The 26,162-nt window shown below is 38.3% G+C and overlaps 2 protein-coding genes across 2 annotated transcripts in view; one reads left to right on the top strand and one right to left on the bottom strand.

The window, feature by feature from the left end:
• Nucleotides 1–7,768: 7,768 nt before the first annotated feature.
• On the bottom strand, nt 7,769–15,300 carry gm2a (GM2 ganglioside activator; the record flags this gene model as incomplete). The annotated part of the gene is made up of 4 exons (XM_012853655.3): nt 7,769–9,461; nt 11,958–12,140; nt 14,201–14,353; nt 15,073–15,300. Coding segments are annotated over 4 exons (720 nt in total), but the record flags the coding sequence as incomplete, so codon positions are not given.
• A 1,142-nt stretch (nt 15,301–16,442) lies between these two features.
• The window catches only part of shtn3 (shootin 3), a 39,420-nt gene continuing 29,700 nt past the window's right edge, over nt 16,443–26,162 (top strand). Inside the window, 2 exon segments of the mRNA XM_021311191.2 lie at nt 16,443–16,514; nt 26,096–26,156. Of these exon segments, the coding sequence (XP_021166866.2) occupies nt 16,443–16,514; nt 26,096–26,156 (133 nt within the window).

Consider the following 26,162-nt stretch of genomic DNA (forward strand, 5'->3'; position numbering starts at 1 on the left):
ACAAGCCTGGTTCATCATCAGGTGTAATTTCCAGATGCTGGAAGGTGTCACATTTATATGTTATATGTATAAAAACTATATGGAGTATAAACAGCATGGACATGTCTGATCACGGTTCAGGATGGAGACAGATTCTGGGTCCTAGACATGAATGTGTTTAGGTCAGACATGATAATTTCTGCCCCAAAACCAAAGATTCTGGTCCTGTATACACTGAAAGGAGGAGATAGTAATTACTGATTAGAGATCAAAAATCTAATCGTAGTTTATTCTTGTGTTCTCTTCTTTGTGCATTTGGATTTGATTCTCTTTGATCAGTGTTGGCATTTTTTTCCCTTGGTTAGTACTTTTGTTATCTGTTAGTTCAATTCCATTTGCGTTAGTCTCCCTCCCCCAGTCTTCCTGCATTCCTGCTCCCTCAGCGGCTCCACATTAACCCCTGATTAACTCACCTGCATTGTGTGTCATTCTCAATTCCTCCCTCAGTATTTAAGATCACTGATCCTGGCTGGATCCTGTTGTTAGACAGCTTGTTTCTCCGTTGCTCCGTGTGACACTGTCCGATTGTTTTGCCTTTGTTTTGTCCTTGTGTACCATAGTCTGCCCCTGCACTTGGATCCTTCACAAAAGAACAAACATGACAGTGACACGTTCACAGTAATCTTGGTTTGTGTACATTTATGAATTTGTAATTATTTTTTTTCTCTCTCTCATTATTGTGGCATTTATCAAATTTAATTTAAAATAGGAAAGGTTTAGTGTAATTCAATGTCCAACGGAAAGAAGGCTGCCTTTTTGTCAAAGATTATATTAGGAATAAATATTGTTAATTACTAAAAGTTAGCTAAAAGCCAAATCTATTTCAAATTTCAAAAAATGAAAATCATTTATAGATTCTTCCAGTGGAACGGTTGGCGAAATTAGCAGTCTGCAGTGGCAGACTATTAATTGAGTTACTAACTTTGGAAATCTAAAGAATCTGGATGGCTTATGTGATAAAAGAAGATCTAATGAAAACACTGTTGCTCGTATATTTAGAAAATTTCAGTTTTCAGACATATTTCTCTTTATTTTGATTACATTTTCCTGTGATATATATGTAATACATAAGTCAATAAAATTTCAATAAGGTATACACATACACACAAATGCCTGGTTAAAATAATTTCATAAGAAAACATAAAAAAATCTATTCAAATTTTAGGGGACTGTGATTATTCGCACTATATTAACAGTCAATAAAAGCACTTAATAATTAAGATTAAAACATACAGGTAATTCATGCAGAAAGTTCAACATTGGAACAAAGCAAGCCCTGTTTTGGTATTTTGCAGGATTCATGCAGCTGAAAACACAACATGGCAGTAATCTTGTCCACAAGCTAAAGCATGCGCTTAGGCCGCTGTGAGAGACATGTTACCCAGGTGATAAAATTTATCCTTAAAAACAATTTGAATGAGAGCAAAAAAGTCCAAAATGTTATAGAATGAAAACATCAAACCTATAATTGCAACCAGGCAACCAGGCTTTGCTCAGTTTTTCTATTTTATCTTTGTAGAAAGAGAAAAGCCAACACTGAACCGAGGGCCTGGGCCGGGGGGTGGAGAGAGACCTGTAGTAATTATCATTCTAAATGCAGATCTAATTCATAACTGATTCATGTGTTGGTCATCGAAAATGTTAGACACAGCAGTGCTACAACATATTTTGCAAAATCATAATTCCAAACTGATTAACTCAAATGTCTCCTATGTCCACCCCTTTCTGCATTTTGTTTAGGGAAGCCAAATCTGAGTCGAGCAGAGGTCAACAATCACATTAGGTTATCTCCAAAACAAACTGCCTCAACCTCTTGTCTGCAACAAATCAGCTAACACTTTGTGTGTGTGTGGCTCCATTCTCTGCTGAGAAGCTTTTAAAGAGAGAAGAACGTTTTTGCAGACACACGCAGGCACAAGTCTGCTTCTAATTAACCCACCACCTGGATAAAAGTGTGTGTGGTAGGTAGTTACACATGGTCAGTCTTTCTAGGTCTGCTCGCCCCTGGGGTTGTTTTATATAACTATATCTTTGCTAAAGTTCTAACAGTTGTTTCTTTAATCTCCTGGTGGAGATCATCTGGACAAAATTGCACTGATTGCACATTTCCCAGCTGATTTTCACCTAAAATACAAAGGTTATCTTTTATTATGACTGAACTGCTGTTTTATTTGAAGTCAGTTGTTAATATAACTGCATTAGAAGTACACAAAAAAGGTGAAATAGTAACAGATGGCATACCAGTTTCAATAGACAGTGAGAATAAAGAAAAAAAAACAAGAGATTAATCTAGTTATAAAGGAGTTAAGAAGATATGTATAACAATCACACAATTATGTGCATAAGCGGGTAGTGACTAGTGACATTTACTTCTGTAGCTTTTTTAGGAAGAAAAAATGTAGGCCTATTTCTAGGAGAAGTTTTACTGCAACATACTTTTTGCTTTATGCCGATTAATATTATTATAGATGTACCAGGGGTGTAAAGACATTATAATCATTAATTATTATTATAACAATGTTTCTTATATTCACATGTTTTTGTTTTGCATGTTCATTTCTGGGAGTTTTTATCTTATTTCCTCCTACTCGTTTCAACACACGTGACTTCCTGTAGTTTTTCACACTACCCTCCTCAGTCCACCAGAGGTTGTGCTGGGGAGAACTGGGTCTCCATCCTTGTGCAGTCACATCATGAAAACATTTATTAAAAAAAACTCATAGTTAGTTTCAGGTAGCTTATCTCCCAACTCCAACAGGTGCCTTTTTCCCACTGTCAATGGGAGAGTAGCAGGATACACCCTGGACAGGTAGCGAGTCCATCAGAAGGCACTTAGCATCATGGTTGCACAAATCATCATACCATTGTGGGGTGACAGATGGATTCACATGAAAGTTACAAACTTGTCAGATGCTGTGGAGGAGTTTGAGATCTTCAGAAGTTACATGTCAACTGGAAATGTCATAGCAGAAAGAACCAGAAGATAACACCGAAAAAGCATATCTTGATCAGAGGCTAGAAAATATGGGACTGAGTGAGCTTGGTATTTATTCATGTCACACTTGCCATGAAGGGGGGAAAAAATAGCTGGGCTGCTTGGGAAGTACAGTGACATATTTTTCAGACATCCGTTAGATTGTGGTACGGGAAAAGACATTGTCTATCATATCCAACTTAATGATGACAGACCATTCCGATTCCCCTATCTCCCAGAAACACCTGCTCATTACAAGAAACTGCAGTGGTTGCTGTCTGAAATGGTGGAGCAGGACATCATAAGACTTTTAAAGATGCACACCCACTGCCACACTAGTCAGACTGTCTCGCTGTTTTGGGTGGAAACACCTTTCTCAGCCACCTAGACTTGACCTCGAGCTTGTATAACACTCCCTTGGCAAAAATAAAAAGACAAAAAATATTGTGTTTTCACAACACCTATTATTTGAAAACAATGGAATGCCCCTAGGTCTTTATAATAACGTCATTACGCAAATGATCCTCAACTTCTCCAGCCATTTGTGTTATATTGATGTGCTTGTGTTCGCTCTAACAGAGCAAGAAGCTTCGGAGAGACTCAGGATTGTGTTTCACCCTCTGCACTTCCATAATCTGAAGATAAGCCCCAAGAAGAGTCCCCCTGCTGCGATCTTTAGATAAATTCCTGCTTCATGTCATTGACAGCAATGGAGTGGCTGTGGATCCAGCAAAGGCTCATGGCCCAGAAATCATTACAAAGGATAGTCTTTGTAACAACTAGAGCTTGACACAAACTGGAACATCAACAAGATAGTCCTAACCACACCCGCAAATTCACAACAAAATGACTGAAAGAGAAAACAATCAAGCTGCTGCAATGGCCCAGTCAAAATTCATGCATCAACCAAGTTTTGAAGGAACAAATGTTTGCTAAGCTCCTTGAACTGAAGTGAAATTGTCAAGAAGACTGAGACAAAATACTACCACAACAATGTAAAACACTGACAGTCATACAGAAGATCTCTATTGACAGTAAAAGGGATCTGCAAGCTGCTCATTTATGAGTTGACCTAGGTGTCATTCAGGGGCTATACAAACTATTTCCTCCTTCTATATTAGCCTTGAAATTTATATTTTACATGTCATGAGGTGGGGGTTGAAGGATTAAAAAACATTTGTATGGACATAGCGGAGGATAGCTGCACTGTGACATATACCTGACCAAACAAATATAAATTCAAACTTCAACCAGTTTCTGTGGTTTAATACAAACGATGATAAAATCCCCAGCTGGGTCCAATCCAGAAGTCTTGGCAAAACTCGAACTGGCAGGTATAAAAATGGACAAAGCTACCGAGAGACTTCCTGTTTGGGATGCTAAATGTTGACGTCTGAGTTACAGCAACGAAGTATAAACCTATCCCGCTGATGTCTAATCTCCTCGGCTGGACATCCTGTCTCTGACCTCCATCATCAACCTTTTCCTGAGACAGGAAGCTTGCTCTGGTTGAATGTAAAAAAAACTGGAGGAGGAAAGTCTGCATAAAAGTGAAAAAAGATGAGGAGAAGAAGAGAGGAAGGACTGCAGAGTTCAAGACAGCAACAATCAGCAGAACAATAGGAGTTGAGGTGAGCGGGTTCAGCTTGGCCTGAGCATTAACAGCCGTGTTTCATCACCTGTTGACATGTGCACTTAACCAATCAGAAGAAGCATTTTATATGAAAGGCTACAGGCATCATGGTAATGATGAGGCATGCTTCTTTTGTAAGGATATCAATTTACCATTGAAAATTAACTACAATATGTCTCTCAGCTGGCCGTGGACGTCTCAAGCATCCTTCAGAGGAGCTGGAGGATGTGTCTCTGCTAAGTCTGCTAAGTCTGCTGCCCCTGCGACCCGCCCCTAGATAAGCGGAAGACGACGAGTAATAATACGTCTTAAACACAGATAACTAACAACGCAAATTAAGCTAGATTTGTTTGCAATGAGTTAATCATTCCCTGCTGTCTTTGTCCCATTCAATTTTTATGGTTTGCCACAAACAGCAGCGATCAAAACACTGGAGAAGGGTTAGTGAAATCCGGCTAAAACATAGCATCTATCAATGAAAAAGAAATGAAGCAGTCAGAAAGGTGGTTTATTTCACAGACGAATGTTGGGAAGTTTTGGAATTAAAAGTGATCCTTTAAATATTTTTGTAGCAGGGTGCCTAATGGTGGTTGTCAACAGTACGTATTGTAATTGCACTAAAAAGCAATCTGAACAGCCTAAGATTTGACAAAGCGGAACATTTTACAGTAGTTAACAGAAATGAAGACAATGAGCGTGTGAGTTTTGAAAAGGATTTATGGCATCCCATTATCCCTAGAGTTAACCATTTAAAATTTGTTTTTATTAACATTTCCACCACTGTCATATTTAAACTGGGCAGTTTTTACATAAAGTCCATGTAATGTCCTATGCCCTAGTAAAATGATGTGTCCTGCATTATGCAATCAATAACGTTAATCATAACCAGTGAAAAACATTATCTGAAGGAACACAAATCAATCAAACTTTACTGTTAGGCTACTTATTGCACAAAGTATAACACACGGTGCTTTGCAAAAGGGAAGACAGAGTGCCTGAAAAAAATCACTTCAGATAACTAAACTAAGACATACCATTTCCATCATGCAGCGGTGGCAGCATGATGGAAATGTGTTTCTTTTAGAGGGACGGGGAATTTGACCGCCATTAATGCAACTCAATCAGTATCACCTACAAATAAAACAACACAACATGATAATGTAAAATTGCTTAAACATGTATCTTAAAAGAACAAATGCAATTTAGATAGATACAAGCAGAATTAAATATATATTCTTAAACTTATATGCTTGGTACAATTTTCAGATGTTTAGCTGAAAAAGCTTTTCAAAACTATGTAGAATCATCATTCCAATTTTTAGTCATACAATAATTTTAGTTGGTCTATGATAGAAAATCACTATAAAATACGTTAAAGGATGTTGTTGCAATAAGACAAAAGACTATGAATACATTTGCAAGACAGGGTAACAACTCCTCAGATTCTCACTTAAAAAAAATCTGTTACAGAACAGATGGCAAATTGTTCCTATTTTCTAAAACATGATGTGTGAAATCCAAAAAAGCTGCAAAGATCCCTAATATGTTAATGACACCAGAGGCAGAATGGTAAGAAGGGGGGGGGGGGATTTTTTTCTCAAACTTTTATTAAAGTTTAAGTTTTTTAAAACTCTTTTGTCTTCACAGAATAATTACATTTGACATTACATTTCATCTAGATATCTCCGAAGAAATGCTGAACATATTTAAAACCACATCTTAATTTCTTCTTCAGGAGACGTCAGAAGAGAAACATAACTTCTGTCTTCAGCTGAAAATTAGATTAGACCAAAATATTCACCCAGACGCTCAGTGTAACCTCACCCTATTCTATGGTATTTGCTTTCTGCGACTCTGATCGTTATCTGGCGACATGTGGGTCAGCAGATCAGCCCCATCCTGCCACACATGCACGCACCAATGCACGAGCACACACAGGGTCAGGGGAGGGGTTTTCAGCTGCTTTCAGTAAGGCCTTGGCCAAACAGAAGGGAAATTAACTGCAGACTCCTCTCCAAATAGTAGCTAATGACATACAAACCCACACGGTCAATGAAGCTTTGAATTCTTGCACGCGTTGCTGCTTTCCGATCAGTGCAGCCAGTTCCAAATGACAAAATGTAAAAGCTGAGACAGTGTCAGATGTTTTGCTCCACATATTCTTTTCACATTTCTTTTCAGAAAGGATTTCAGCTGATAGGGCTAATGTTTGGGTACATTTTACTGACGCTTCAAGTAGGGCAGAGTTGAATTGGGGAAACCTGCTAAAAAAGGAACAAAATGTGAACTAATTTAATTTGCCTATAAGTAACTTCAATGTGTTAATTAAAAGGGACATTCCTCAGTTCTGAGCCTTTTAGTTCTGTAGTGAATGTTTTCTTTTGAAATTCATCTTAAATGATGATTTAACCACTTTAAACAGGAATAAAAACAAGGTTAAAGCAGGGATAGATTTACATTTTTATAAAAATTTAATAACTTTTGTGGTTAGTGGTTTCGGAATATTTAATAATTTCTTCAAAGTGTGACAATTTCAAACAAGTATCAAGGACATCAGCTTGCAAACAGTTGAAAGGAGGCAATTTAACTGGCCGTGTCGCAGGCATCTGCAGACCACTTGTTTCTGAGACAGGAAGCAGGAAGCACACTGGATCGACTGCAGCCGCAGGATTTTAACCAGAGAGATTGCGATAAAGTGGGCTCACTTAGAGCACAACCACAGCATGTGCACAGCAGATACACGTTAACAGTAGCTCGTGTCTGTTTTAAGTTGAAAACAGTGTCAACTTGAATGTTCCAATTAGTGAAAAATGCAGCAATGATTATCAAATATTCTCTGGTTCTGCTCTCATTACATCTATGTGGTACTCGAATGCACTTCTGCCACAGGTAGACGCAAGTCCAGATACTTTTAATAATTTAAGCTGCCATGTTACTCATCCAGTCACCTAAAGAAACCAACATCCTGTTAGCCCAACAACTCTTGCCTGCTTCTCATGTGCACTTCCTCGCTTTTCCTCCTTTTGTTTTCTGCATTCTTTGTTGTTTCCCAATAACATTCAGTCCTGCTGCAGCCTTAAATCTGATTTTGCACAAACATAACACACAATGGAAACTGAAGCTGTGATGATCAAGATGTGTTTTATGGTCATCTTCTGCCGACACACTGTAAAACAGGATGCAAAAAGTCTGAGAAGAAATATTCGTTTTGTTAAATCCTGTGACGAGAGAGTGGGAAATACTGTCACCTGGTGGGAAAACATGTAGCAGCATCTTGTAAAACAAAGAAGCGCAAGAACTTCAAGGATTGGTCATCACCTTACAAAATAAAACCACAGATGCATGTATGACAGTACCATCATTTTCATAATGAAAACCTTTTTATATTTAAACAGTTATACAAACAGAGACACTGATTTCTTGGAGTTTCTTCTTTAAAAAAAAAATAAAAATAAGAGCAGGCACTTTGATAAACTGAAAATACCGGATACAATTAAAATATATCTAAGTAATAGCTTTGTTAAAACCCTTTCACCATCAAAACAATAAAATTAACTAAAATTAAAGACATTCTCACTCAAGCAAAAAAAAAAAAAAAAAAAACACAAAATCACTTGCATCTAGCCTTATGAATGCTGCAGATAAAACAGGAATAAAACAAAATGTTACTGTGTAACAACCCACCTCCCCCCCAAAAAGCACTGCGCATTATTTTATTAGATTTGACAATTTAGAACCTTTTGAAGTTGTATCCTCAATGCTGCAATAATTGTGTTTTATTACTAAAAAGGTGGATGTAAAAGGTTTGTTTTGTTCTTTAAACTGATTACTGATGAAAATACACTGATCTTTTTCTAAGCTGATGTAAATCTTTATAAGTAAAAAGGAAATGTAATGGTACCTTAAATACTGGGAGTTCTGCATGTAACAACATAAAGCATGTTCATTAAACTACTATTTTTACCGATTTGGTTAAATCAATAGAATCACCTTAAAAACAACAGTTTGTTATTTTAATCCAATAAAACAAATAGTTTTGTAAAAACAAATTATCTGAATGTTTAATAAACTCCTACAGGAAGAAGTGCAGGATTAATGAAACTGTTAAATTATGCATTAAAATAGGTATTTAAAATAAAACTGTCATTATGACTGTTTTTAATGCTACTCTGAATAGAAAAAAAAATCATATTCAAGCTAAACAGAGATTTATAAAAATACACATTGTGACAAGATTTAAAAAGAAGAAAAGGCTCATGTGAAAAAAACAAACTTCTCTTGTTTCCAAAACCTTCGCATTTATAAAAAGCAGAGAAAGAAACAAAAGGATAAATCATATCTATTGGAAGAATCTCAGTAGAATCTGCACCTGTTTCTTGATTAAATATTATTTTCTGTTGTTGCTAAAAAAAAAAAAATCTAACATGAATGGATTGCAATGTTAAAAATCCTGATCCAGGTTAAATGACACACCATCAGTAGTACCTGATCCACTTAACTGTATCTGGTTCCGCCTGTTGTGGAGAAACCAAGCTGCTGAAATCTGAATCAAATATAAAATAGAAAGGTGACGCTCATTTATAAAGCTTGTGGTTCCTCTGTTTCTTTCACATTTCCGTGCGGATGAACAGAAACATGAAGCTGCTGTGAAACGTCTCCTCAGTCGGAGTGAATGGACAGAGACAGTTTGAGGCATCCCAGCTCTTTGCCCCCGCCACCCAGGTCTCCCTGGACCCTGTAATCCCCGTTGGTGAGCCAGTACGGCAGATCCATGTAGGGCAGGTAGAACTCGGACTGAGGCAGTGAGTACGAACCCTAAGGGAGACAGAATATAAGATTTATTTAGCAAGTGCATCCAATTTCTGTTTAGAATGAATATTTCCAGTGTTCATCCTTCTTCTACCTAACTCCTAAATGATCTCCAATATGCTGGTTATCAACTTCAGGACTAAATCTCGACTGATATTAAACCTTTCTTGTCTTATTGGCTCTTGTTCAGTGCAATGAATTTTTACTTAGCTTTTGCTGGTCTTTGTCGCAAAAGTATAACCGTTGTATATAGACTAGGGCTGGGCAACGATTAAAATATTTAATCGCGATTAATCGCCCTGATTAATCGCGATTAATCGCGATTAATCGCATTGTATTTACAAACTCCAAGAATGAATTCAAAAGTAGTGTAAAGAACACTTTTATTTTAATGTTCTGCTGCCATATGAACAAAAGTGTTGTAACATTTGTAGCACTTATCAGTAACACATATTTAGTGTAAAGCTCAACTTAAACATGTAACACAAAAAATAGCAATAATAATAAATTAAAGCTTATTGCCACTGACAGGGAATTCTCTTTATGGGGAAAAAAATCTACCAAAAACAGGCAATTTCTGAGGTAACCGCAAGGAGCAGCATTATCATTTTATGTTCAATACCAAAATTTAACTTGGCAGTGGTTACAACTAACTTGTTTCTGTCATATTCCATGCTGGAAGAACTTTAAACTGAAATGCTTGCTAACTCGATATGCTTGCGTTACTTGCGTTTATTTGACGTTAACACGCGGTTTTTTGTTGTTGCTTTCTCGCGTTCATATAGTGAATGGCAGGGCAAAACAGGCAAAAACACATGGATACTTTGAAACGAGAAGCGACTTCACCGACGGCGTCTAAGCAGACCCCCCCCCCGCTCCGCTCCGCACAAAACTTGTTCCGGCCGCCAACTCACCGCCTCGCCTCGCCTAAGCTCGCTCGCGGTACCTGCGGGAAACACCGCCTTCCGCATGTCGGCTTTGTTTTTTTCCGGCCAGTATCTTTCTTCCTCTGAATCCGAGGCTTGGCTGACAGCGAGGTTATTGGCGCATTATCGCCACCTACTGTTCTGATTCAAACCCCTACACCGCAGCAACAGACCTTCACAAAATAAAAGCATGTGACCAACATGCGTTAACGCGCGTTAAAGAAAATATCGCCGTTAATAGTCTAATGAGTTAACGCAAAATTAACGCGTTAACTTGCCCAGCCCTAATATAGACATTTGTTTGATTAAACATAAAGTGCTAATCTCGATTAATGACTTAGACTTACTTTATTGTCATTTTGTATGCATAGAGTGCATACAGAACGAAACTTCATTTCCATACAGCTCAGAAAAATTGCAGTAACTCTACAGGATACCTTGCAGTGAATTACAGTACAGGATAAAAATGCAGTAATAAATTGCAGTCAGTTACAGGATAAGTTTCAATTGACTTCCGGATAAAGAAAATGAGCGATAACGCTCAAATAATTTACTTGTTTGAGTCAAATAGTGAACAGATCTGTCCTGAATATCGCCTCAGCAGACAATAATATGACAACAACAGAACACCGCTGGGTTGGTATCTGCTGGACTGACTAGTGATGATGATGACCGCATGAAGGGGGATTTTTTTTCCCCATTGATTTTCCAAAACCCCCGGAGGATTGCAGAGAAATGGCAGTGTTAGATACGGGCTTATAAGTGAGAGGACTTTACTATGGAATCTGAACAAAGACATCTAAATGTGCTCTCAACATTTCCTCTGTGGTAAGGAGCCAACACTTTGAACGTGCAGACCTGAAACCAGCGAATGCAGCATCTGGGATACATTTATTTGGCTTTTTCTCAGCGACTTTAAAACTTCATACAATCCATGAGGGCTGAGTCGGCAGTTGCGGTTTCTTGGGGTTTGTTTCTGAACGTGCAGTCGCTTTTTTTGGGGCTTTGTTTTTTCCAACAGATCGCCTTTTTCCGGTTATCGTGCTGCGCAGCCCCCCTGCAGAGGTGCGTGTGTGTGTGTGTGTGTGTGTGTGTGTGTGTGTGTGTGTGTGTGTGTGTGTGTGTGTGTGTGTGTGTGTGTGTGTGTGTGTGTGTGAAGAGGAGACAGGTTCTGAGTGTCTTGATTACAGCGGGACGATTGACTGTTTTTAAGTCTATTTTCTGCAATGAGCTCTGTAATAAACTACAACATATATTTTTTTTAGTATTAGCTGCAGTTCTACTCAGATTGACGGGGTTTCTTCCTCGAGTTTGATCCGTTATGAGAGAGGAGAGGACAGTCTCTCCTACCTTTTTACTAATACCGCTTTCTTTCCGCTCATTTTGAGTTCTCTACATTTCATCCAACATTGCAGCTGTTCTATGCTGCTTTCTCCATTGAAGTAGGTTGAAATGAAGGTCCTGGAATGTTGTGATCATCCAAAATGGTTAGTAATGCGGTTGCTGCTAATGTGATTTGCACTCCTCCTGCCCGACCAGCCGGGAACCCGTTTCTGTTGGTGAAAAGAAAACTCACAGCTTTGAAGGGGCAGCGGCAAGGCAGGCCGTAAGTGTGCAGCGGCTCGGGACAGTCCTGTCCCGGTGGGATCAGCTGGTTCAGGATGTCACAGGCGTCCTTATAGTGACAACTTCCCAGTTCTTCCAGGCAGGGGACCTTCACCCAGAAACCCGCCACCTTCTTCTCCAGGGTCACATTTAGCTGCAGAGGAAAAGGAGGTCAGAGCGGGCTGTAAAAAGATTGGATTTAGTTTGATTAGTTTAAAAACCAAACCTGCACAGATACCAAAGAAGTGCCGTAAACAAACAGAGCTGCAAATACTTCAGACACAGACATGACTGGACTGAGTACGTGAGGCGAGGTGTTGAGCTGGAACAGGAAGTTACATGATGAAGAGATTTCTCCAAGCATGTTATGAATATTTAGACTAAAACAACACTGAGTGGACACGGCTACGAATGACAGCAGAACAGAGGGCCATGTCTCCTCCTGATGCAAACCAAATCTGCTGTTCTGTCAGGCATATTTAGAAATAAATGGCAACAAGGACCCATGCCTGTCAAAAATTTCAGTTACTGAACCAAAGGAAAGAAAGGAAAAGAAAATCAAAACAAACAAGAACAAATCTCTGAATAACGAATGTTTCTTTAAAGCCACTCATACCAGTCAAAATGAATACAAAATTGGCCATTTTTATCTCCTCCAGCTGGTGCACAACTTTACACACCAGCTGTGCAGAAACTGACACTCTGCCATTTCCCTCTCTTGCAGAGGGGCACGGGAGCAAACATTGTAAAAAAAAAAAAAAAAAAAAAAAACAATGCTCTGCTGCTGGAGATTAAAAGTAAACTAATTTAGCATGTGTCTGCCCAGAGAAGAGCCATTGTCTATGGATAAATGTTTTTTATTCAAAATGAGATAAATAAATAAACACCGTTCTTAACAAATTATTAATACACATTCTGTCAGATAAGTAAATGTTCCAGTGAAATCAAACAAGTATTTGAAAAATATTGTTTTTAGTTAATTTAATTATCGATATCGAACAATATGATTCCTATTTTATCAATATGCTTTGTTTCTATATCGTCCAGCCCTATTGGCGACCTCATTTTGCAGAAGTTCTCAGACATTGAACCTTGGAGGCTTTTTTTTACCTCCCATACCATCCTACTCACTGTGCACGGTGGCCAGATAATCCTGAGTCCTTGTCCAGCCTCAGATATCAGGAGCTTAAACAAATAAGCTCCCCAGACCAATCCAATTCAAATCACTTTAAACTTATCAATGATGACCAAAGCACACTGCAGCAAAGGCATCAATAAAATATAAAACCTTAATAAAGAAACTAAAAGGATTCTTAAACAAGAAAAAAAAAAAATAATAATAATAATAATAATAATAATAATAATAATAATAATAATAATAATAATAATAATAATAATAATAATAATAATAGTAGTAGTAGTAGTAGTAGTAGTAGTCTTACCATACATGACATTCACAACATGGGATTTTTTTATTATTATTATTTATGAATAATAGGGTGATCGCTTTTGTTTGCTTATTTTGTGTGTGTTTTTTGTGACATGCAATGCACAGCAAATTTGGATTCTTAAAAGAAAGTAAATTATCTTAAAGAATAATCCACATTTTCAATAAAAAAAGGAAGCTACTAGTGGCATCACTAGTTTTTAGAACAACATTTTAAAAAAATATTTGAGTTTGTTTGTAGCTCAGTGTGCTCTAAAAAAAAATGCCCAACCTCTAAACAGGGAGCTCACATGATGATTGAGCAGCAGATGCAAAGATGTCTGCTGAGACATACAAAAACATGCAGACGGCAGACCAGCAGTTCAGCTGCTGCTGAGTAACTCAGAGTCTGAGGCTTCCTCACAGACTATGTATTGTGCATGGGTTGTTTGTCTTTTTACACAGTATCTCACGTTAGTTTGTTGCTGTTGCAAAACTGATAAGAAGTTGCCTATTGTTTTATTATAAGGAGTCTCACTGTCAATGTCTAATCTGATCAGGGTGTAATCAGTGCAAATAAATAGACAAATATCTTCTGTGTTAACAGTGACTGTTTTCATTGTCAGTGTGTTTTGTGTGCCAGACGGTTTTTATGATGCAACCAAACCAAACGGTGCCGAGTCTGTGGGGAGTAAACCTGTTAGTAAACCCGGTGTGAGCTCAATGTCCCAATAACAAACTTGTAATGTCTATTTTCAAGCCGATTGTTTCAGGTTGTGTTAACTCACAGAGAGAGGAGCGGCGAGCTCGACCACTGTGGATCCAGATGCGGCGGCTGACAGCGATCCCGGGATGTTGATGGGATCTGGGGACAGGGTCAGGGTCTTTAGCACAGCCGGAGCTTCAGGCTGTCCACAGTTTTTCCAGTCAAAACCCAAAACCTGCACAGATTCAACAGCATGGAGATGATTTTCTTCTCTGTTTCCTTTAAGTAAAGTAACCGAACTGAAACACTAGAGAGGAATCTGCATCCACTACTGCTGCAGCTGCCTATATTAGCAAGTTTATTCATCTAACCATTATTTTCTCTGTCAACAATCGCATTAGTCTTCTTCAGAAACTTTATAGATGGTGCAAGCATCTCAATTCAGATTTTAAACACAACGGCAAAATATACTCCTGATCTCTTAGTACAGGGCAGTTTTTAAAGGGAATTTTGTTTCTTTGCATCAACTTCAGTTCAATACCAAAAAACTGAAAATGGATGTAAGTATTGAGTTTCTATACATTATTTAATGACAAAATATTGTCCTTTAGGGCTACGGAGAAAAAAACAAAACATTTCCAGAATACTCAGCCCATTTGTTCCAAATTTTCAAAAGTTTATCATTAAACAAAAACTTCACCTGGATTGTATGGCACATATTTCTACAAAGGTTAAGGTTTAAATATGGTGCATGCAAATAAATTGATGCATACCAAAGATGATTCAATAACCAAATAGGCCAAAAAATAACCTTTTTAAGAAAACGTATTCTAAGCTAAACACTAGATTTACTTTACTGTTATAATGCATACAGTCAAATGTTTATTTTTAAGCATTAAGGGCGACTTGACTTTTTAAGGCCGAGCAGATGTTCTGACAGAGCGGAAAACTTGCCTTTGCGTTTCTTACTCTCCTCAGTCCGAAGGAGCTGCAGTTCGCCTGAATTATCACCGCAGCTAGAACCACCGTCACGGCCACAGTCACCTTAGGAGAGCCGGCCATTCTGTTCACCGTCACGGCAACACGCCACTGCTCCGAGCCGTTAAAGCGAGCTGCTCCACGGCCAGAAAGATTGGAATGGGGCAGCACTTCCGTGTTTACAACCGCTGCCTGAACAGACTGTCACGTGATTAACATTAGTCACGTGGCGGATGGGTGTTCTTTCTTTCTTTCTTTCTTTCTTTCTTTCTTTCTTTCTTTCTTTCTTTCTTTCTTTCTTTCTTTCTTTCTTTCTTTCTTTCTTTCTTTCTTTCTTTCTTTTTTAATAATGGCCACATACATACTGAATTGTGTGTTGTGTTTTGTTGAGTGTTTATTTACACAACGTAATAGGCATAACAATTGTACTGTATTAGTATTATTCAGCTCTTATCCTCTAAAATCGAAATTCACAGCACTAACGTCTTATAAAATATGCATGCATTCAACCAATACAATACACGAATTTCACGTTTTAAATGTAAGTAATAACTAATTAATCAAATAATGGTGAAAGGATTTCCATCCATCCATCCATTTTCCAACACGCTTATCTCTTGTGGGGTCGCGAGGGGTATGAAAGAGTCTACCAATATTTTAAAAGCTGTTGTAGTTGCATTTTATAACCTCTAAGTGACGCTGTTGTACTATTGTTTTACAACTACAAATTTCCGGGTAGTAGGCTACCTGGCCTTACAACAAACAGTGATTCTATTTTTATCTTAGGTGTAATCCTCGGTCTACATTTATGTTTATGATAATAAAAGCAGTGGCAACAACATAAATAATTGTTATGGGTTGTATGTCAGAAATAGAGCCAATAAATGTTATTTTTCTCCAAAGCAAAGCCAAATATTGCACCTAACTTGGATTTTTTAAAACATATCACACTCCTTTATGAACAATTGAACTGTCTGCTTTTTTTTTATTTAAATCGCAAACAGCGGAGATCTCGTTTATCTATAAGGCTAACATATTAAATCAATAACTGTGTATTATTAGAAATTAGCTCCATACACATGCGCGCTTGGTTTGACGTGACTACCGCTGGATGGTAGATGGGGAAGAGAAGGGAGGAGGGGCAGATGATGCTGTCAGTGAAACGAGGAGGACCAGCAGGACCAAAGAGCTGCCCTCCTTCCCATGTGTTTGGGGAGAGAAAAAAATCAGCCATACACAACGGGGCTATGAGCTCCTTTTAGAGCAATTCCTTTACTTAGATCAACCTGAAATCAAACGCGCACCAGCTGGATTATTTTTTCCACTTTTTTTTCCGGGGGGGAAAAATGCTTCCCTGCTCATCATCCGTGCAGACGGAAGGATGCGAGGAGGAGAGCGACGCGCACATGCAAACAGAGGTAAACCGAGAAAAAGACAAACCACTCCACATTTTTATCCTTGAACTCTATTGTCCTGAAGATGAAGCGTGCCGCTGTTTCTAGACAAAGCACTTATTTCGCTCTGCGTTCCTAACGGGACATTTTGCCGGCTCGTTGGAGGCGCCGGCCGGCTTCTCATGGAGGCTGGAGACATCAAAGAGCCAGACCCCTCCCTGAATCACTCGCCCCGCACTCGCCATTTTCACCCAGATGAGAATTTACACGTTCAGTTTACACCACCATTGAATGTTTCAGACCCTCTTTCTCTAAAGCAATGTGCTGTGTGTTGAAAACCTGTCAGTCATTTTTTGTTTGAGCTGAAATGTCTGACTTTTGAGGTGAGAAAATGCATGGCCTCAGGTTTAAACTGGTATTTAAATGTATATATATGTATATATATAAATACTACATACAGGATATGGGGGCGAATAGGGTACTGGTAGGGAGATAACACACCTTTTTTTACAACCAATAAAAAAATATTCTAATTATATATAAAACTAGGACGCAGCGCTTAAGAAGCAAGGTGCAGAATGGCCAAGAAAAAAAGATACAGTGCCTTGCAGAGGAAGCTCTTCCACATTTTCTGCGACAACTACTAAATGGATGTTATTATTGATGTTTTGTGTGATAGATCAGACCAAAGTATTGCATGAGTGGAATTGTTTTCAGTGTTTTCTGAAATAAAAGTCTGAAAACTGTTTGCATTTGCATTCAGCCTCCCTGAGTGATCACTTTGCAGAACCACCTTTGATTGCAGTTACAGCTACACGCGACTTGGGATGTGTCTATCAGCCGTTCGCAAAATGAGCAAATCAGCTCAAACTCAGTCAGATTGGATGGAATATGTCTTTGAACTTTGACTGGGCCATCTAAAGTATTTAGGTGTAGCTCTGGCTGGGTGTCTGTGGCTGCTGCCTTGCTGGAAGGTGAATCTCTGCCCCAGCCTCAAAGGCTTGTGCAGTTTGTGCCAAGTTTTATTCTAGGATTATACTGTATCCCCCTCCATTCATCCTCCCATCAATCCTGACCAACGTCATTGTCTCTGTAGAAGAAAAGCATTCTCACAGCATGATTTTGCAGCCACCACGTGGCACCATAAGGATGGTCTATTCAGATGTAAACCACACCTATTTTGGCCCAAAGTTACATTTTGGTCTCCACATTTTTGTTGTGTTACACAGATTGATGCATAATAATAAAAAAAAACTTCATTAAGTCTAAAATGTTAAATTACATAAATGTTTCTATTATGAAAAGAATACATACTAAATTGCCTAATACCATCACTTCATTTATTTTGCAATGAAGACCTAACACATATAATTGTAGATATTTATACTTAATGTCCAGATGCTTAAACCTTAAAACCAGATATGCTATTAAATACCCTTACTCCAAATATTAATGGTAATGCTCAGCATTATACAGTTATGACATGTGTTCCCCCTTTTGCTGCCGCACCTTGAACAAAGTAAATTTTTCTTGCTTATTTGAAGTACAATCAGCAACATTTCTTGTTTCTTTTTTCTGAGCAAAATCAGCTCAGATGGCTGACAGCTGGCCACCACATGATCAGAGGTCCCCTCAGTAATCTATAAGGTCACATGACGACCCACCTGAACCAGCCTTTGGAGGCTGAGAAGACACAAAGAAATAATCCTGAAGGCTCTAACAATGATTTTGTTTGTGATATCCATTATTTAGATGAGTTTTAGTAACCACGTGGTAACAGTCCTATTTATCTTGTTCATGGTTCTCTTCCTGCATTCACCAGTCCATATATACTGTCTTGATCCGACAATTATTTCAGTTGAAAAATTATAATGGTTTACTCACCCTATTATAAGGTTTCCAACCTCTAGAAACTGTTGTTAAATGTCATTCATGTTGAGAGAAACACTAATGACATTACTAATGACAAGAAGAAAGGTTGATTATTATGAGCTGCTGATTAGAATAAAGGCTCCGCCATAATTTAGCAATTTTTTAAAAATAATGAACAAACAATAGTTTCTTTGGGGCTGTAGATAAGTGCTAATGGTTGCCTTGGTAGCGTCAGTGTCTTTCCTTTTTTCTGTGAACCTGCTATCCCCGTTGTGCTCCTCAGGGAAATCTAAGATGACAGTTTGTGAGAAAGCAGGTAGAGCTTGGACAAAACTGGGCCAAGAGCATCCTGCAGCTGGAGCAGCGAAAGGGAGCAGGATGAAGATTTTTATCTAGAGATATCAGCCTGGTTTTGTTGCAGCCCTTCCACAGACTGAAATTTGAACCTTTTGTTGGCTCCGCATTTTCCCTTATTAGTCTGAAAACATTTTATTTGACTGACAATCTAAGTCAGTATGGGTGAGCTTTTGTCTGTTGGCACCGTTAAACCCCATTGGCAATCGATGATATTATTTAGTAGTTTAACATGTTAAAATTAGCATTGTACTTGTTCTTACTAGCCATTATTCTCATTTTTGCAACTCATTCACAAGCAAAGATAGCCAGAGCAGGTTGTTTTAAAAAAGGAATACAAATTTTATCTATGGATGTAAATGCCATTGTACATCATATCTGGTACATTGTATACATGGTTGTGGTTAAGGCTGCACAGTATATAGTAATATCACTGTAGGCAAAGTACATAAACCAAAAAAAGACTGCAGCAAATGTTAGCTAATTATTTTAGTGCCATGCAACCACACTCCATAAGCCAGGTGTATAGTTGGCGTCACTTGTTGTTTAATGCAACATTAATATGTTTTTGAGGTTATAAGGTGATAAGAAACTACAACTGAGTGTGTCATTTCCAAAACATCAGACATCAGACAGAAATACATTTCTTCAGTAAAACGTTGTTGTTGAAATTAAAATGTTGAACAAATTTTTTTTCCAAACATTACTAGTCTACAACTTACCCATATTTACTCTGAAGCCAAAGCAGAAAGACATTAAAACCTTTTACATTTTTTATTTAATTGTTGGCAGTCATGATATTGTCAAGATGTTCATAAAAATTATTACATATAGTATGGTTTCCTCACCATGTGCAGACCTAGTTGTGGTAGTGTGATGATGTAGGGCAGCTTTGCTGCTGCAGGACATGGTTGACTTACTGTACCAGTTTTTGCCTTTTGCTTTAGTATAAGGTTATCTGAGTGGACTAGTCAAAGTTTAGTCATTAATCAGATTCCTGTTCATTCTTTAAAAACCCCGAATGTGGCTGAATTTAAATAATTCTGCAAAGAAGACTGAGTCAACAGTCCTCCACAGGGACACAAAAGACTAAATGCCAGGTATCAGAAAAGGTGGTTGTAGCTACAAAGGTTATCTCAGCCACTTATTAAGTTTAAAAGGTAACTACTCTTTCTCACAGGGTTGGTTTAAATAGTATTTTCCCTTACAAAATGAAATCATCATATGAAAGCAGTATTTTGAATTTAATCAAGTTTTTGTTGTAAAATTTTTAAATCTGTTTTAGGACCTGAAATATCAAATGTGACCAAAAAAAAAAACAACAACCTTAAAACAGTAAATCTATGGGGCACATACATTTCCATGGCACTGACTATATCAGATGTTTGTAAAACAAACTCACAAATATGATCCCTGAAACCACACCTAATCCTCCGTCTAAGCCTTTTATGTCAGGTGTTGGCTTATTGCTTGAATATGACTTATTTGTGATCCTTTTGACTCATTCAGCTGCAGCTTCAGAAATCAGAGCTTGTTTTCTGCAGTTGCTGTCGGTCAGGTTTTGTGTGTTTACTGCTGTGATGGCTCATCACCACCTGACCACAAACTTATGATACATACAGTTATGTTCAAGTAGGATTCTTCCCTGTGTGCGTGAATGAATGAATCATTGAACGGTTTATTGGCTTCTCTGTGTGGTTTTGAAAATTAAAGACATCAAAGTTATTTCAGTCCCTGGATCCTGACTCCTTTAAAGAAAGCTTCTCGGGGAGATTTAGGACATCAGGTAAATTTAACTTACCGATATCCCACATAAACTCACTCACAGATTTCTGTCCTTCATAATGTCAATTCATTGACTTGCACCCAGCAGTGGAAACCTAAGGTATTAGTTTATTGAATTACTCATGAAGCATATTCTGTCTGTTTGGCTCACATTGGGTTTGACCTTACAATCATAACTTTAACACTTTTTGGGATTTTAGATGATGTGGTTCATCACGGTGGTCTGATTTTTAGAAACCGTCTTCCTTCATTTTCTCTTCTGTTTTGTCTCCATAAAAAAAAACGCCCATAGGTGTTCAGAAATCTCTGGAGGTCTTTTGAGCCCAGAAGGACAATTTTCTTTGTCTGCACTATTGTTGTTTTTTTTGCTGCACTAGAGGTCACTGAATTCTTTACGAGTTCCAATTACCATTTCAAATGAAGCGTGTGGATGTGAGAGCAGCGCTGCAGAAACTCCTCCATCGACTGTGGTCATTCAAAGTTCTACTGTGCGTCTTTCCTACTGAGAAAAGGAGGCTTTCATCTGAATTCTGGGCAAAAATGAGAAGATCGTGCTCAGTTCTTTGGCTGAGATGCGGTGAGCAAAGGCAGCCACAAATGTCAGGGCAAAAACAGGAACGATTACAGAAGTGACTCATGACTGCCTTACTTATAACATGTTGATGAAGACTCACATTTAGTTAAAAATAATTTAAAACTGCTATTTACAAACTGAATTGACCCACATCCATACATGCAAATCATCCATCCATCCATCCATCCATGGAAATGCAGCCAGTAAGTATAAGTCAAACTTTAAGTAGAGAAAATATGCTTAGTGTTTTTAGTTGGGAGTTTAAAGTAAATCTGAGGTCTTATTCTAGACTCCAGAAAAGCTACTTTGATATTCACTCAGTTGTTCATATTTCCGACATCCAGACATCTCCACAGCTGCCCACTCTAAATATGGAGCACAAACAATGCGGACCTCAGATACCAGAGGATGTGAAAACAAGCAGTTAATGCCCTTCTTTGTTATCTCTTTGTAGGGCAGCTGTTCAGACCGCAGACGCTGGTTGAGTCTCATTTATCATCAGTTTTGATGGGCTCTAGCTTTCTTGCTGAGGCAGAGAAGGATTTTTAGATCATGAAGACGGTCAATGTAGGATTCAGCAGGGTGGGTAATCCTTGTGAAGAAATTAGAGTGTACTACACTTCGACAGAGGTGGGTGGAGTGTGCAAAAAATTACTCAAGTAAGAATAGCATTACTGCAGTGTATTTTTTATCAAGTAGAAGTAAATAAGCATTTGGTAAAAGTACTGAGTAATTGGTTGGATCATAACATCTGGTTAACTTGGTTGAAATAATTTAATTAGACAAAAATATAAATCAAGCAAGGTATTTTAAAGAATAAAATAAAACTACCTCTAATACCAGCTAATGCTAACACTGTAGCTATTTGTCTTTGTAAGCTGAAACATTCACATGAAGAACAAAAGGCATGCAGAAAGACCCCAGGCCGGGGTTTAAACCCTTCTTGCTGCAAGGCGATTGTGCTACCCATTGCACCTCTGTGTAGCCCTTATTGAGTTCTAATGTAGCAAATTATTATTTAAAACATTTTTATCAAGTGAACATTTCTTCTTCTGTTTTTTATTTTGAACATGCTGTTTGAGCACAAACCAAATGTTGTTCTTAATTAGATTTAAAGCTAATTTTTACCACATTCCAAATTTATCAAAGCAAACCTTGGTGCTTGAATATACATAATCACTCTGAACTGTGACACCACAGCAAGCTTTTGTTGGTGATATGTTTCAGTTTTATCATGTTCTCTCTTCCTGTAGTTTTTTAGTATTTCTTATTCTTTTAGTTGTTTTTTTTTACTTTGTAAAGTAGTTGACGGTTACTAGCTTAGTTAAAGAGTTTGTTGACTAAAGATATTTAACTGGAAGCTGAATTATTTAGCAAATTCTTGTGGTTTGTGTTTATTGTGTATATGTACGTATCTGTTCGAGAACACCAGCTCACCTTCCTCTCTTGTACAAATAGAGGATATTTTTCCTCTATTTCGTTGATATTGTTCTGCTATTGTTTTACAGGTACCTGTTGCACAGGTATTCATAAAAAACAATTGACCGAAACTGAGAAATTGTGACTGTCATGGTCTAATAATCAGGCGGCATCCCAACTTGGTAATTTAGATAAAAATTATTGACTTTTTTCATAGTTGCCTTTGGCACTTATTAATGTTTATTCATAGCCAAACCAAACCTGTTGCATAACATTCACCTCGTTGTGGAGGGAATTTCCCCACTATTTTTAAGAATGTCGCTTTTGGTTATTGAGGTTTGCAGACAATTTATTTCTACACTTCTTTTTCTAAAATCATACTAATCAAGTTATATTTGTTCAGTCTTGTAATTGTTTCATTATCTAATTTAACATTAAACATTTTAACTTTTTTATTTTTCACAATTTTTGTGAGACTTGAAGTCTGAACCTGGGCTGAATTTGCTGGGATATCTACTCCTTGGATGATCAGCAGCTATCTTAAATGCTTTGCACAAGTGACCTGGTTTAACACACAATACTGCAAGGTGATCAGGTTATGAGACTGGAAAAAGCCCAAATTATAGGCTGTCTGTCATCATGCCTTACATTTGATAGGCTATGTTTGTTAAGATCTGATGTGTTTAATTTCCTCAATTCAATTAAGTTTATTTATATAGCACCAATTTACAACATGTCATCTCAAGCCACTTTATAAAGTAATTTCTATTAAATCATACACACACTGATTAAAAAGTTTCCTATCTAAGGAAACCCAGCGGATTGAAACCCAGTGGATTGCATCAATTGACGTGCAGCATTTACTTCTCCTGAAAGAGAGTAGAGCTACAGTGGACAGTCATCTGCATCGTTGATGGCTTTGCAGCAATCCCTCATACAAAGCATGCATGAAGCGACAGTGGAGAGGAAAACTCACCCGGTCAGCCAGATTGATGATGCATAGCACTCTCCATTCTGCACATTATCAATCTGGGACTTTCCCCCACTGAATCCGTTTGGGGAAAGGAGCAGAACTCTCCAACCTGACTGGGTGAAGCAACCCTTAGAGCTCACCCACCAAAGGTTGTTTTTAGCAAATCATATCCAAATTAAAATGTAAACAGCACCGTCATGCAAAACCACAAGATGGTAAACTAGTCAAGGCACTTCTTGCTGTTCTTGTTTCAAAGATTAAATTGTGGATTCATACAAAACAGATGTGATAGCAGCAGCTATGCACGGGTCCTCCTGTGCTGCCATGTTTATGTTTACGGCCGTGGGCTCGTCAGCTGATGATTTTGTCGCACCGGTATGTCCCGACGTAAACCACTACACTGCAACGTGATTGGCCTGAACCATTTTTGGTTCTGACACAGGCGGTTTAAGCCAGGGCGGTACAAGATAAATTCTCTTGTGTTTGTGAACACACAAGTACAGCAAGAATTCATCTTGCACACAGGGTTAGAGGAAAACTCTCCCTTAGCAGGAAGAAACCCCCAGCAGAACCAGGCTCTGTGTGAACGGCCATCTGCCGCGACCAACTGGGGGTTTAACAAGACAGAGCAGACAGATACAAAAAGAACACAAAGGTACTAATCCAAGAATACTTTCTATGTTAGCGTGGGTAATATTAGATTAGCTCCATAGGTGGCTTTGACTATGAAATAAACACAGCTATGCAGATAAGCTCTCAGACAGTAGGTGTCGAAGATGAAAGAGAGTTCATACAGCTGGTTGTGGTTACAGTTCAGCTATTGTCTTGGAGAGAAACAGGGCTAAACACTGAAAAACGGGACCGACAGTATTGTCTATGAGAAAACATGAAGTTGTTGACAGCAATAGCTCAGCCTATCTGCCAATGAGGAGACAGAATACCAGGCCAGATGTAGCTATCATGAAGACAAAAAACAGAAAGAACATAACGGTAAAAGTTGAAATGAAAACAAATTACGCAAAATTGGAGAGTAGCGGGAGAATGTAGCCGAGTGAGCGAAAGTGGTCTTTATGTCCTCTTGCAACCTAAGCCTATAACAGCATAACTGCAGAGATAGCCCAGGATAACCTAAGACACTCTAACTCTAAGCAAAGTTTTAAGCCTAATCTTAAAAGTAGACAGGGTGTCTGCCTCATGGACTAAAAACCTGGATTTCGTTCCACAGGAGAGGAGCCTGTTAACTAAAAGATCTGTGTCCTTTTAGTTGGGGGGGGGGGGGTTGCCTATCTTCAGCAATCATTGGAGATGAGGCGGGGTACACCCTGGATAGGTCGCCAATCTGTCACGGGGCAATACAAAGACAGATAAGACAAACAACCATGCACAAAAGTATACTAATACTTAAGGGCAATTTGGAGAGACCATTTAAACTAAGAGTCATGTTATTGGTCTGTTGGACGAAGCCGGAGGGTCCAGTGGGAAACCACTTATATACAAGGAGAACATACAAACTCCATTCAGAAAGACCCAGGGGAGGACCCTCTTGCTGCAAGGCAACAGTGCTACCTACTGAGCCACTGTGCAGCCATTATTCTTATTCTCCTCTATTAATGATGAAAAATACTCTGTTCTTGCCTTGTAAGTTGTTTTTTTTATACAACAGATGACTTTTCCTAGATTAAGTAGAAATCCTTTAGATGTGCAGTGTCCATTTTTTTCTCTCTGATTTTCTAACCTTGTGTTTTAATGGACACAGCTCTGAATGAAACCATGGAGCCAGCTTCCAATGAATATTTTTTTTCAATGGGGCTACATTGTCTAATGCAAAATGCAATGAGGAAGTCAAATTATCAACAAGAATATCAATTTTGGAAGGTGAGGAAAATATATATTTTCCCTCTGTGTTTTTTTTTTGCAATACAGAGGCAATAGAAAATGTAACACATTCTGATCTACTTTCCTTCAGGGGTGGAGTACTTGGTTGAAATAAACTTCAATGCTCAGACAAGACAGGGTTGTGAGGAAATCAGGTTATCTCTTCACAATCAATCCCATGTGTCACTTCCTGTGACAACATTACGGTTAAAATCCCACTAAAATTTGCTTAGAAGTATTTAACACTAAATAGGATGCAAAGCCTGAGTACTGAAAATTCAGAATAGGTGCCTGGTGAACAATTTAAAACAACATGGTGCTGTACATTGTCAAACATCTCTTCTTTGGTTTGTCTGTTCAGGGACATTGTCAAGAAGTCCTCATTTAGATGTAAAATAAGGTGAACTTCAAATATTTAGAGATAAAAAGGCTGTCTCCTTAAATACGTCCAAACAATCTCTTGGAATCTGTGGTTTGGTTTTGTACAGGCCCTGTATGTCAAAATTATTCTCGTTAGCTTGGTTATGTATGTATGATTTTTTCTGTGTTACATTTTCAGGACTTGGGGATTGTTAGAAAATATTTACAATATTGCCAAATGTTACGCGTTTATATCCACAATGATCATTGTGCATGAACAGCTTAAATTGCTTAGTGTGTCTGTGTAACTCTATCTGGCGGTATTGGCGACCTGTGTGCTCTGTTCTTTGTGAAACACAATCTAACAGTTTGACCTGCTGTCTGCCCCCGCAGTGCAACAGGCTGACCGAGGAGAGGGATGAGGCACAGAGGCAGCTCAAGCACATCAAAAGAGGTGAGT

Source organism: Fundulus heteroclitus, unplaced genomic scaffold (genome assembly GCF_011125445.2).
Source record: "Fundulus heteroclitus isolate FHET01 unplaced genomic scaffold, MU-UCD_Fhet_4.1 scaffold_51, whole genome shotgun sequence".
In the NCBI taxonomy this organism is placed as follows: Eukaryota; Metazoa; Chordata; class Actinopteri; order Cyprinodontiformes; family Fundulidae; genus Fundulus; species Fundulus heteroclitus.